The 15,328-nt window shown below is 33.9% G+C and overlaps 1 protein-coding gene across 2 annotated transcripts in view; it reads right to left on the bottom strand.

Moving 5' to 3' along the window:
• SLC12A2 (solute carrier family 12 member 2) overlaps window positions 1-15,328 on the bottom strand; it is an 89,947-nt gene that overhangs the window by 62,481 nt on the left and 12,138 nt on the right. For both annotated transcript variants that reach the window (XM_045837961.1, XM_045837962.1), the window contains exon 2: window positions 953-1,072. In XM_045837961.1, the coding sequence (XP_045693917.1) occupies window positions 953-1,072 (120 nt within the window). The remainder of the gene's footprint in view (window positions 1-952; window positions 1,073-15,328) is intronic.

Below are 15,328 nucleotides of genomic sequence, written 5' to 3'. Positions count from 1 at the left end.
TAACAAGAAAGCTAGACTTCAGTCCTTAAAAAAAGTAGTTCATGTTTCCTTTTGTCAATGCACATAAGCTTAATTTTTGCATTTTAAAAATAATATCCTCTTTTCATTTCTACTGTATATTACATATCTGTTGACACAAAATGCCAGTTGTTCACATATCTTTCAAAAATCCTAACTATTTGTAAGACAATGCCTAATTTACTTTCGTTTACTATGCTCATACACAGAATACAGTCTAAAATACTAAAATCTAAGAATAGGCAAACTAAAGTATCTGGAGCTTCACATTCAGTCTGTTGACTAGGTAATAAAATCACTACTACAACTGAGATTTTCCCTCTACTTCTCCCCTAAATGTTTATACAACTCCAATTACTTGCTTTCAAAATCCCAATGAGAGGTCATTTTAGCCTGTCTACTCTAGTCAGATAGAGCCTTAGTGCCTGTTCAGACACAGGAAAACAGCAGTAAATCTGAACCTTTATCACCTAAAACTGTCTATTGACATGAACTCGACACTGAAGAAAAGGATTTTTTCTTTATTCTGTTCCCTGTAACCTCTAGACATGTCTCCTAAAGATAATGAGGTAGCAGAAAAGGAAACAGGTATATTTCAGATCTATTGCCTACTCAGCTTTCTGGAGTCTGATGCTCCCATCAATTTGACAGCTTCCTACTTAACTACTGAAAGGTGACGCTATGTGAAATTTATGAGGCAATAAAATACAGTTTAGAGGTAATCAAGTATAATTTGATTAAACTAAAATATAGTTCCTTTACTGAATTTAATAGGCACAACGAAAGGAAGTTATTTATTAATTTTGTCTTCTATTAACTTTCAGATCAAAAAGTTTAAAGAGAAAAAAAGACTTCTCTTCAGAATTTGAGTATACTATTAAGGTTTTATAATAGAAATGTTATAACTCTAAAATATAAGTATATATATACATACTAATACACCCTTGATCCAGCCAAACTTCACAACTCCTTTACTCTCTGCAGTATATGTGACCACAGCGTCTCTGGTTGGAGTACTTTCTTCCCCATTTGCAAAGCCATCCTCAAATGGTTCCTGGTTATAAATGGAAAAATGTGAATTAATGCTTAAGAATTATTTAAAATTTAAAATCATCTCATAAAAACAAACATTACTAAATACACTTAGCCATGTTTTAAAAGGACACATTACAAACTTCCAAGAATGAATGGTTTCTGAATATTTTACCTGAGGAAAATATAAAGCAATGAATTGAAAAAAAATTATTAAGTTTTAAAAATTTAAATCATATGACAGGAAACCTATTTTAATAATTTCAAATTTTAATTACACTTTGGCGGTGTCTGAACAACATACTAAATATTGTTTGCTAAGTACAGGCTAGCTAGGTCAGTCAATTCAGACAAATTCAGACCTCCAGTCCACAACTTCTTATCACCTAGTTGGCATCTTTCCCACATCTGAAATTTCAACATTAACAATTTAGAGCTCCTTTTCACCACCAATGAACACAGTTTTCTCTTTATAATCCATGACAGCAATATTCCCAAGTATCCCAACATTCACTTACAACTCCTCTTTACTCGTTTCAATCATTCAGTGCTGTTCATTTTTTCCTTTGCAATTTGTCTCAGATTCACACATGAACTGGTTGACACAATACATTTCCATAACCAGTGTTTCCTTCTTAGATTTTTATTTTTAGAGAGGGGGAAGAGACAGAGAAAGAGGAAAGAAACATCAATGTGTGGTTGCTTCTTGCATGCCCCCCATTGGGGACCTGGCCCGCAACCCAGGCACGTGCCCTGACTGGGAATTGAACCAACCTGTGACCTTTCGGTTCACAGGCTGACACTCATTCCACTGAGCCACAACAGCTGGGGCTTATTCTCTATTCGTTCTCCAGGGTTCTCAACTTTTGTTCAGTCCCAACACAACCAAGTCATGACAAATTGCCAAACCAGTAACAGTGTCTTAAGCAGGTCATGAAGGGTGGAGGGAGGTTTTAGAAGACAGAAAATGGTCTAGGCCTAGAATCAAGTCTCTAATACTATCCCTGCAGTTGCTTGTCTACCCATATTCTCAAGAGCAGGGAACAAAAACCAGCTATATTGCAAATACCATTCTTTAAATGTAGATGAGCCAACTAAACTAATTATCACTTAATCTTGAAAACCAAGACCTAGATTTCCTATAGTACATTAAAGAAAAACATTTTCAGTGGTTGATACCCTCTAGTTAATACTGAATATTCATAGAAATGAACTACAGCAAGTTCTGTTACCACAGAGCAAAATCTGTAACATCATCCAAACTTCCTTATTTTCCCTGTCCAGTATTTGTTAGTCTCATAGGGTCATTTAATTCTGTTTAACATATTATATGCTTTTTCAAAGTATTATCAACTTAAATTAGCTCTTAGATTCCAATTTATATATCTTAACTACTGCTAATTTTAGATTTTTAAGCAACAGAAGAAATATTGTAATAGATGCAATAATGCCATTAAATGTATCTTTTGAAAATTACTTTACCTTGGCTTTTTAATGATGTTAAGAGAAAAATAATAAAATTTTCAACTAACCCCTATGTTTGCATTAACAGACAGAGCTATAACTTCAACTATGTGAAATATATAGAAAATAAATTCAAAGATCACTAAGAACTTAAAAATGAACTTTAATGTTAACCATTTCTGATAGTTCACAAATTTAAAACAGATCCTAAGAGAAACTAATTATAATAATTGCCCTTTCAAAAAACAGTTTCAAAACTACTTACTGTATCAATGATTACTGTACTATACTATAAGGCTTATGAAACACAGAACTACCTACTCCCACAAAATTTTTTTTAGTCATCCCAACCTGCTATATTTTTTAAAAAGCTTTAAGATACAATTTACAAACCACATAATTTACCCATTTAAAGTATACAAGTCAATGATTTTTAGAATATTCAATGTTGTACAATTATCATCGCAATCAATTTTTTCATCATTCCCCCAAAAAGCTCCATACCCATTAGCAGTCACTTGCCATGTCCCCCTTCCTCCAGTTCCTGGCAATCACTTACCAACTTTCTGTCTCTATGGACTTGCTGTTCTGAGTCCTTTGTGTGTGGCTTCTTTCACTTAGCATAACATTTTTAAGGTTTTTCTATGCTATAGTATGTATCAGTATTTCACTCCTTTTTATTGCCAAATATTCAATTTATGAGATTTACCTTATTTTGTTTTTCCATTCACCAGTTGATGATCATTTGGGGCAATTCTACATTTTGGCTATTATGAATAATGCTGCTGTAAACATCTGTCTACAAGTTTTTATGTGGACTTGTTTTCATTTACCTTGGGTATACACCTAAGAATGGAATTTTGGGGTCATGAATACTTTTTGAAATGACTACTTCTGGTCACTTTCTCATCTCTTATATCAGACAATAGACTGTCATTCCTCATTTCAGTCAATGTGCTGCCTTATTGTTCTCTCTCCCTCCCTTAGATTCTGGTATGCACATGGAAACCAGTAACCATTAAACTTGTTAGAAATATGTATAAATAGAAAAGAAAATTGTGACTAGGGGTCTGTGTAGCTCAATCACATGAGCAACCCACTTTTGGTTACTTCCACTGTCAGATGCATTCTAGATGGTCAAGCATCAGTGAGTATCCCAAATTAAAAACATTTCTCATGGGGCCTGATGACTTAACTGTTCAATTATTCAAATAAAAAGCCAAAACAAAAATGTTTGCCTCTTAATTCAATTAACTCTAAAGCAGACAGCAGTTCCTTAGGTTTCATTCTAGGATATTTAGTACTGTTCAGTTAACTTATGAAAGACTATAAAATTATTACAAAACCTCCAAGTATTACCAAAGAATATAATGTGGATAATATACACAAAAAGACATCTCTCTTTCCATCTCTTTTAAAAGAAAACTAAAGATGTATGTCTGTGTATATAATAGGCTACTTAGCCTAAGACTAAGTATTGATACAGGCATCTTTTTAATAGTGCAAAAGTATGCAGGCATCTTAAAATTTTTGTTGTGGGTGTTTATCAGAATTCCACTTCAAAGTTGAAGATTTATTAGCAACTATGCTAGTTTCCACTATACTGAGAACAACTATATTCAAAAACAAAGTAAGACTCTCCATAATATATGAAATAGTATTTTAAAATAAAGATGGGTCCACATAAAATGAAAGTTTATCTTCCTCATCATGTTCCAATAGCTTTATTTCAAAAAATATGAAAAACATTTTTACTATAGTTCAATCATTATATTTAAATACAATGAGATTGTGTTTATAATTGTATTAATTTCTTAAAGTAACAGGAAACCAAAGTAGAATACACATACAGGTTTCTCTCACACCCAAAAGCACAGACTATGAAATGGCATAAAGTGAAGAAGCAATTACTTTAAGACACATCTTGTTAGCAAACACACATAATAAACAAAGCACAGATGCTCCCAGACATTTCAAAGCTTAGGGTGGCTTGATGCCAGGATGATGAATGTACCTCCCAGAGAAGCAGGTTGGTGGTGCCACTCCCCTTGAGCCCTGCCTCTACAATGGCTCATTGCAAAACAGATGCTGAATGCTATTTTCACTTTTTGCCTTTTTTTTTCATAAGTGGAAGAATTCTCTTTGGATTTTTTTCAGTTAGCAAAACCAGGTACTAATGCAGGTCTTTCATAAAAGCAAAGTGGCATAAAGCCAATTTTCAAAAAGTAGGAGATACCTGTATTTTGTTTCTTTAAATACATCAGTTTCAGAGAAGTAAGTAAATTGTTGGGTAGGGCATTTGGTCTACACATTAAAAAAACTGCATAAAGACCTTACAATCAGGAAAGTTTCACATTTACAATTATGAACTATAAATTATGCTGATATAAAGGTATAAATAAATAAAATCTTCAACTTGTTTTTTACATAATGGATAAAAATGTCAAAAATAGCACATAAGTGATTTTATGGATAACATCATATTAAATGAGGTGGGACAAATTAATTTGGATTTATTTCGGGAAATAACCCTTCAAAAAGGGTTCTGAATCAACCAAGCATTGTGATTCCGAATTGACCAAGCAGGAATTGAGGGTGAGTCAGGTGAGAACAGAATGGGAAAACAAGGAAAAGACATAGGAAATAATGGAGGATCCAGATAGGAAGATCTCAGGAACTAGAATTTCTTTTCTTTTTTAAAAATATATTATTAAAAATTTATTTATTTATTTTTTAGAGAGGGGAAGGGACGGAGAAAAAGAGGGAGAGAAACATCGATCCACTGCCTCTCTCACACCCCCAACAGGGGACCTGGCCTGCAACCCAGGCATGTGCTCTGACTGGGAATTGAACCAGGGACCTTACCGTTCAGGTCGCAGGCCAAGGCTCAATGTACTAAGCCACACCAGCCAGGGCCTAAAATTTCTTAATGAAAGAAATAGAGAACTAGTAAATTATGTCAGTCTGAAAAGGAAATGATTAATTCAGTTGGACCTGTTAAATTTGAGGAGACATGAGACAATTAAAGAGTTCTACCAGGCAGTTAAAAAATTCATGACTGGAACTTAGGAGAGGGGCCAGAATGACAAACCTGTGGGTGAAGCTATGGAAACAGAATGAAAAGAGAAACTTACAGAGAGAAAACATGAGGAGATGAACATTTCACTGGGGATATAGAAAATACAAGAATGAAAGAGAACTCTGGTCCCCATGGTCATTATTTGCAGGGAGCATAGAAAAGGAGAATTTTTACACTGTAGACAGATAATCTCTTCTCTCTTGTATATTCAACTGTCCTCCTCAACTTGATCATTAACACCACTCGGAACATTCCTCAATATACACCAACCTAGCTTTACCCCACCACAACACTGAACTAGTTTTATAAACCTCCAAAGACCTCTCCGCTGCCAAATCCAATGTACATTTTCAGTTTCTGTCTCCCTGGACTTTTGAAACAACAATTGATACCATTAACAACTCCCTCTTTCTTGAAACACCATACTTTCTCCCACCCTCTTCTACCCAGAAATAAAACAGGAAAGTCCCTTCAACACTTGGTCCTAGACCCATCTCCTTTTCTCACTCCATATTTTCTTTCTACTGTCATCTTACCAGGCCTGAAGCTATAGGCACCATCTAAATGTGATAAATAGTAAGTGATAACCCCATTCATTTCCATATCAGACCTCTCCTCTGAATTTCAGACGTGTGTGTAAATATTAATTTTGCCACTTAGATGTTTCATTACAATTACTACTCTAATTCTTAACCAATGGGATTAGAAGTTATCAGTGTACCTTGAACAATTTTTCTCTAAATAAAAGAAAATAATTTCTTTTTGATTAGTTTTTATTTCCTGATACTCAACTTTCAAAAAAAGAATGACAAGATAGTAAGTTCTTAATAATTAAAATTCTTTATAATATAAAATGTATTTTAGATTTATTCCTTACTGCACATGACTTATTTACAAAATTTTGTTTCCAATATACAAAAATTAACTTGTCGTTTAACTCACTGATTTAAATCATCTTTTACATAACAAAGTTCATATTTCAATTCTGCTTGACTTAAGAGAAAACAGTGCTCATAACACACTGACTTCGTTTAATGATGACTTTTCAGTGAAAAATTCTTATAAAATCAAGCTATTGTTTCTTCCCTAACACTAGAATTTTCTTCACTATTCAGGTGACCACCTATGATGAAATCAGATTTCTTTTTAAAATAACAAACAAAAATCAACACTTCTTCAAGTTTTTAGAAAACTTATAATCAAAAACCTTGACATTGCTTTAACTATCTCTGTAACCTATAGTGTTAGGATTATGTTCTGTGTACATTATCACATCCTTCTCAGTTCCAGAAGTGCACACCAATGTGCTTCTCATTCTTAAATGCTTTAAGTACACATTACATTAAAATATCACAGTTTTTCATCTTTCATTGAACATCCCAGTTTCTAAGTTCACAAAAATTTTATCTCAAGTATACAATGATGCATAGCATAGGTGGTCTCTGCAATGTCGCTGGCCAAGGACTTAACATCCATGAAAGATGACTGTGCAAAAATCAAGTCATATATGACCACATTTTCTTCCACAGTAAGTTAATAAAGGTGTTTATCGTTGTGCAAAGAGAAATCAAGACCATTTAAACAGTACACTTTCTAAATAACAGTTAAAATACTAATAAAACACATTTCTGCCAATGTTTATTTCCAATCTATTCATTTTTCATATGAATTTATTGTTTTTACAGTTTAACTGGCAAAGCCTGAGCAAAAGGGTATTTGCTCAGCAATTTCATACCACAGTTGGCAAAAGATAATAAGCTACAGGTTTTTTTTTTTTAATTTGGAAAGAGGAAGAAATGTTTGAGTGTTTGTTTTGGTATTGTTTTAAAGAACAATTAAGCAAAGCTGTACCAAAGTGTCTCTTTAGGTCTTCAGGATGCCACAATATTGTTTACAGGTAGACTTCAGGATGCTGAAATATGGACACTCTGAAGAGGGAAACATTCCATTGCCTTAACTGTATTTAATGTATTAAAATGTCCCAAGTAATTACTGATGTGATGTTATTTGCAGATTCTGAATTAGCAAAAAAAAAAAAAAAAAGTTTATCAGCATAAACCACAATCATATATATCCTTCCACTCATTCATTAAATACTTACTACTCTATTTTATCAAGCACCATACTAGTTCCCAGCCCTTCTAGAGGTGATACTTTTATAGTAGAGACTAGAGATGAAAGATATGTCTTCTAACTATAATCCAGGGCATTTTCCATTGTACCCACTAGCGTCTATTAAATTGAATGCTTAACCAATCAAAAAAAGGTTAGGTGTCTTTTCAATAATACTCTCTTTTCAAGTCAGCCTCTCTCTGAAAATCAGTTTCCTAACCTCTAAAATGGAGATGATAATCTCGGCCTCTAGTACCATCCTTTGGAGTCTTGAGGCTCTCTAAACAGAAAATCAATTTGTAATAAAACAGCCACATAAAGCAGCTGAGGCTTCTAGTGTGATACAACTTGATTATAATACACCAATTTAAATTTCATGCAGTGTCACATTAGAAATGTGAGAATGTGACTCACTTATAGTTATATATTTCAAAAGAATTAGTAGGAACAAACCTTATTCTTAGGTGGCCTGGCATCTCAATGCCTGGCCATTTTAACAAGAACAAGATTATACACTCAGTTGACCCTCTCAGAGCAACGACAGCAGTTTCTCTGGAACCCAGCGCTCTGTGTCCAGTCAACACTGCTCTTGTGGCATCTGCTGAGAAGCTCAGATCTATCTGAGCTTCAATTCTTGCAAATTGGTAAGGGCTTCACTACAATTCTGTCCCTTCACTACATCTCTGAAATATATATTGTATTAAATCTTGATGTTTTATGGACCCATGGTGAGTCTTTCTGCTTCTGTGTAAAGGTCTATTTGTTTCGAGGAACAAAATTTTTTGACACCTCTGCAAGTAGAAAGTGGTTCTTAAACTGATCATAGTAACTGGCATAGTTGATGTGAAGATTGTGTAAGATAAGGTATTTGTTTATACAAAATAAAAAGCAAGAGTGATTACTTATTGAAGATGAAGAAATTGCAAAGAAAGAAAAAAATGAGATCATTTCAGTTTTTCATTAAGACAAAGTTTTATGGATTGACTAATCATTTTCATGCTGTCACAAAGTGTGGGCGAAACAATGACTAACCCTGCCAAGTAAAGACTAGGAAACTATACTGTGCCTAGCATTCTGATCTGGGAAATAAAATTTAGATCCCAATCACAATTCATGTACCTTTTTACACAGTAAATTAACCTTACTAAATAATATACAAGTGACAGAAAAAAAACCAACATGAACAGGAAAAAATGGGGGGGGTAACATAGCTATACAGTTTTAATGCATTTAATAATTGCTTACTTAAGAAGAAAGTACAGAGTAGAAGCTATGGTAGAGCATTTAAAAATTTTAAAATATACAAAAACATCTACCCTCATTCAACTTATCCAACTTCAAATTATTCTGGCAGTTTGTATCATTTAAACGCTAAAGAAGTCTGGTAACTACAACCACCAAAAAAGTCACAAGTCCAATGTTAAGGAGGATTACAAAATAAAACCAATATAATAATCCCTTCTAGAAATTAAATTTTAAATTCTACCCCAATTTAGCACTTGCATTAAATAAAAACACGATGGAAAAGCCTATTTAGTAGTTAAATACACGTTATTTCTATGTGTTTCTGAGCAATCCCCTCACAATTTCCTCTAACTACACAAATACTTGGAAAATACAACAGGGAAAAGAGGTGATTTTTTTTTTCCTCATGTCAACTGAACATCCCAATTCAATCCTGGATAAGAACTGGTCTGTAGGTTAGGAAATAATGTGGCTTGCATATTTAGGGGTGAAATGAAACCTCACATAGAATCCAATCTAATTCAAGTTTACTGTGACACATACCAGATTTTTTTTTGTTAAGCAATATTACAAGATACAATGAAATAGTTTTTCTGACTTCAAGAGTTTCTTATAAAATCTGGTTGTACATCTCTAAGTTTTAGTTACTTATTCCCAAGCAATAGACAAAGAGTTCTTAGTATGTGAGACCCTCATGATCTGTCTGGCTTACTTTAATAACAAATACTATTTACTGAAAGCCTACTGTGTGTCAGACATTTCCCTAATGCTTGGTGTCCTATTTTCCTGTATTGGTACATCTTTGAGGGGTAGGTACTATTTCCCTCCCCTAACAAATGAGGAAACAGTTTTTTGAGAGGTTAACTTACCCCAAATCGTATGTCTATTAATGTGGCAGTGAAGTGAATCTTCCAAATGGTAGAATTACACATGTCACAGTGAGCCAAGGAAAATTACTTTAGGTATCTACTTTGAGCAAGGGAACTAAAGATAGATCACCCAACTCAGGAAATCATCCTGCTCAAACTTCCCAGTTCCCCAGCTATTTTCACTTTACTTTGTTTCACCTTTCCTCACCTTTGTTTCACTTCTTCCTCTGCTTCCAAACCTAAGGGCTTCTAATACGGCCTCATAAAAATAGAAGTTCTGCATTGGATGGCACCAGAAAGAATTTTTTTAAAACTCTGCTTTGTAGAAATTCCTCCAGGGTCCACTGCATCTATGACATTCTGCCCTACAGGACTGTTACAGACAGCTGCATCAGATCACCTCTGGAGACTAGTGTCCATGCATAACCCACCGGGAAGGTATGTCAAATGTTTTAAGTACAAAATTGTGTACTAGATAAAGTTGTGTGTGTATTTAACTGTGGAAGTTTACTTGGAGGCTATTGTGGTAGAGAGAGTAGGTAAAATATGCTGATCATTCAGTTTCTGTATTACCTACAGATTTTTTCCTCCCAATTAAAAACCCACATTAGCTGCTCAACCAGCAATTCCTTTTAGTCAAATGTTATACTAGGTCATACTAGATTTTTTCTTCCCTAATATCCTTTACCATTGCAACCTCTGGACCCACACCCTTTCAGGAAGGCTTGAAAAATAAAATTACCCACACAGAATTATTGAGATTCGTCCTGTGTGGTTTTGTTACCACACAGTAAAATTTCATATGATTAAAGGTAAATAGTAGTCTGTTTTAGAAGTGAAGTTTCTATATTTTTCTAATCATAGATCACTTTCCTATTTCTATTAATTTTCCTTTAAGTTTTTTATACACCCTCAAACTCCTATCCTTTAACTTAGAAAATTACTAAAAGGGCTCCAACTGAAATATTTAATTAGATAATAATATTGCTTTATTGCTGAAATACTGGTTTTAAAGTATTTTCTCCCAGGGGACTTTTCTGCTTGCTGTTCCCTCTGCCTATAATATACTATGAACATGGCTGGGCTCCTTCTTACCCTGTAGGTTTGAGCTTAAAAGTAGCCTCCTCCTTCCTCGTCCACCCAACACACAGTTTCTTCTCATGAAGAACAAATAAATTGTAGCATCTCATTCAATGGAATAAAAATGAAATAGCAATGAAAATGAATGAATTATAAATACACACAGTGAACAAAAGAAGGTAAAAATGTTCAGTATAATTTCATTTATGTAATATTTTAAAGCATGCCAAACTATACTGTAGTTGGCCCTTGAACGGTGTAGATATTAGGGGAAGATACACATATAACTTTTGACTCCCCCAAAACTTAACTACTGATGGCCTACTACTGACTAGAAGCCTTACCAACAACATAAATTAAGTCAGTTAAAACATATTTTGTATGTTATATGCATTATATACTATATTCTTACAATAAACTAAGTTAGAGAAGAGAATATTAAGGAAATCATAAGAAAAAAAATACATGTACAGTATTTATTGAAAAATATCCATATTTAAGTGGACCAGCACAGTTCAAACTGTATCATTCAAGGATCAACTGTAATGTTGTTCAGGAATCCAGAAAGGTAGTAAAAGCCATTTTGGGGGAGGAATCAGGACAAAGGCCCAAGGAAATTATCACCCTAAGTCCTGACAGCAGCTGTTTTGGTAGAGGGATCAGAAAAGAGCGCACTAAGGACTGACTGCCAGGCGTGCCAGCAGCGTTCTGCTCCTAGCTCTGGGTGGTGGTCATTTAATTAGGTTATACGTTTATGTTTTTTTCTCTCTGCTATATTCCACAATAAAAAGAAAGACCTTTAAGAGAGTAGCAAAACTTGTTAAGTGTTTGGTATATTGCCTGATAGTAACAGACTAAGTGCTAAGTAAATTTTGGCTATTATTATAAACAAGAAATAAGTGATCTTTTATTGTGACTGCCCATGCCATGAGTTTAAATAACTGGATATTGAACAAATATATACAAATAAATACTGCAAAACATCATTCATCTAGACTCTACTACATAGCTTCTAATAATTTGATATTGGCAGAGTTTAAGATTACCTCTGGAAAAATATAACAAAAACAATAACCTTTACTTACAAACATGGTATCACCATTCTGCCTGGTGAGAAAGGATTTATCACCTATGCCACTGGCAAGTCAGTTGCACATAGTGTAAAGAATGCAGCTTTGATGGTCACATATCCCACTAGTAGAAATGTTCTGCAACTTCTCTATAAATAAAAACATGCTTAGTAAATGATAACTTCCTCCCTTCCCTATTTCCTTCAGTGGCAAATGATAAACACTACATCTAGGCTAGCCTAGGTTCATGGTGGACTGCACAGTCTGAGAATAGAAGCTAAACTTCTGGGTCCAGCTTTAGTTAAGCAAATTAAGCCTCTGTTAAAGACAACTAAAGGAACGGGAGTCTTTATTTCAGGGCACTGTTAATATATAAGAATTTATTGTTTTGTTTACAAGCATCTTAGTATTGATTTAGATCAACCCAAAATTGCACTTCAAAAATGTTCAAGTTCACCAAAAAATGCTATTAAATCCTATAAACCACCTCTGAACTAGTATTAATGAAGTATTAATAAAGATACTTTGAAGATAAAAACTAATATAGTTTGAAAGCATCTGCTTAATACTAACATAAGCCAAAGTGTTAAATTAATATGAAACATAGCCAAATGAATAATAAGGTGATGCACATATATGCAAATTTAGATACCAAAGTGGCTGAGTTTATTCTAACAATTTTTTTTCATCAAGTACTAGCCATTATTTCATCCCCAAACTACCAACATTTCCTATCCGTGCTGTCGGTGATTGGTGTATTCAGTGTAATGCTCCCCATACAGACTACTCTCTCAAAACAAAGTATTGTTTTACAGGCATCCAATCTGCTCTGGTTAACAATGGTCTATTAATATCCAGTGGCATTAATGCAAAGCTCAAACTCAAGTGCCTGAGATAAAAGTGGATGGTGTGCCCATGTGACTTTACAATGAACCAAGTCAGAACTGCTGACTGCAGCCAAAGAATTCAGTTCTCTTCCTAGCCCATCATGTTCTTTACTGATCATTCAAGACTGAGTTACAACAGAATGCAGTAAGAATAGCATAATTATGTATTTCAAACCCGTACAACTTGCTAATGTTAACAAACCAACAACTTGAAAACATTTTAATTCAAGTTACCAGAAAATTTGTACCTTCCAGTATTAATAGTATTAACAATGTGAGTTACATTTCAAAATGTTTTACTTTTTTAAATAAAAACCAAAAGTTGTCAAGAATATAAATATATGACTAGTGACATCATAAATGGACAGAATATTATAGAAACAATGTACATGGATAAACATGTGATAACAAAAATTACATTTAGTGCATGGCATGCACTTGGTATTTCATGTATTTCGCACATGAACATATAATTTCTTCTCATTGTTAAGTATCACTTTCTACAGAAGGAAATTGAGCATAAGAGGTGGCAAGTCCTTTTTCTGAAGGTAACACAAGTATTAGTGGAAAGACCAAGATTCAAATTCATGACTAACAGCTTGGCTATACATGCATGTGAACGAACCTAGGGCAAACAGACAAAAAGCAAAAACCAGAAAGGAAATACAGGTACTTTTAATAGACAGAGCTGCTTTGGGCGAGATTCCTGAGTTCACTGCCTTTTTAAACTGAGAGCATTCCCTAGATATGTGTAACTTGGAAGGTTTTAGGTGAAGCCTTATTAGCTTGAACCATCAGAGAAGAGAGTCCAAAACCTAGAAGAACTGGAAATTAAGTGAGAATCTCTAGGAAAAAAATGGAATGATAGCAACAGTAAGCCCCAAATCTCAGCTAACAACTGAGATTTGGTGTAGGGGTGGTTACCCTCCTTCCCCCAGGAGCCAGGTTTAAAAAAAAAGCAGGTAGAAACCATAAAATGGAACAGAGACATGAGCAACTGAGTAAGCTGGGGAGGACCCAGTTTGAAGTTTAAACCTAGGCAAGTACTTGTTACAACAGAAAACAATAATCCTTAGAAGAATACAAACCACCACCACAACCTAAAGTCACTACAATGTATTATCTACATTTCCAGTTTTCACACCAAAATATTAGTAAACAGAAAAATATAACCCATAATCAGATGGAAAAAAATCATTAGAAATTAACCCCAAGTAAGCCCAGATGGTAGATTTAGGAGACAGTAACTTCATACTAAGTATAATAAACATGTTCAAGTTTACTTAAAGGTAAATGTGGTACCAGGGAGCAACAGAGAGGTTAGCTCAACAGAGAAATGGAAGCTAATTTTTTTTTAATTAGAAATTCTAGACCTGAAAATCACAATAATTAAAATGAAAAATTCACTAGATGGACTCAACAGCAGAATGGAGATCTCAGAAGGAGGAAGCAGTGAAAAGCATCAATTTACAAACTTAAGAAACTTAACAGACCCAAAAAAGAAGACACACAAAGAGAAATACTCCTTTGCAAGTCAAATTGCTGAAAGCCAAGGTAAAGAGAAAATCTTAAAAACAACATATATAGAGATGAGCTTTCTCCTTCTTAGAAACAATGATGGCCAGAAGACACTGAAGTGTTTATCAAAGTGCTGAACGAAGAAAACCCTGTCAACCAAGAAGTCTACATCCAGCAAAATTATCTTTCAAAAGTGAAATAAAGATATCTTCAGATAATCAAAAACTGAAAGAATTTTGTTGCCAGTTGACCTCCATTACAAGAAGTAATCATGGAAGAAGTACTAAGATGGCAACACAGATCTACAGGAGGAAATGAAAAATAAAAATAAATCCCATGTGGTATCTATTTTTCTTTTCTCTTTTGAAGCCATATGACTGCTGAAAGCAAAAATACAACATTGTATTGTTGGGTTTATAATTTCTATGACAACTAGAGCACTAAGGAAAGAAAAGTAATCTGTTCTATGGTTCCCATATATTAGCTGAAGAAATTCAAAATTCTAAGTAGAGTAAGCACTAAAACAATAATGCAAAAAGACATATAACTAGAAAGTCATACTAAAAAAGTTTAGAGGAATGAAAAACAGAAAACAAACTGCAAAATACCAGGCCTAACTATAACCAAATCACAATAAATGTGAGTGGACTAAACAGGCTACAAAGAGAAAATGGAAGTTATGATACATGTGTCATATAGTTCATACATGCAAACATTCACTTAAATACAAGAGTACTATGGGTGACCCAGAAAACTTATTTACTAATAAGTTATTTAATGCTAGACAAGAAGAGTAGCATACAAAATTATAGTTTAATCACTTTGTTGTCCAACCCTTCTATATTATTTTCTCTTCATAGTAAAACAATGAACATTTTAAATAAACAAAGCATAATAAATCTCTTAGAATAAATTCTTTAAGTGTTGGTTTTGAAAAGGATTAATCCTCAGCCT

The sequence above is a fragment of the Phyllostomus hastatus genome, unplaced genomic scaffold, assembly GCF_019186645.2.
Source record: "Phyllostomus hastatus isolate PE091 unplaced genomic scaffold, TTU_PhHast_1.1 phas_contig_254, whole genome shotgun sequence".
Classification (NCBI taxonomy): domain Eukaryota; kingdom Metazoa; phylum Chordata; class Mammalia; order Chiroptera; family Phyllostomidae; genus Phyllostomus; species Phyllostomus hastatus.
Note: the sequence above shows the minus strand (reverse complement) of the source record. Positions and strands in the feature narration are given on the sequence as shown.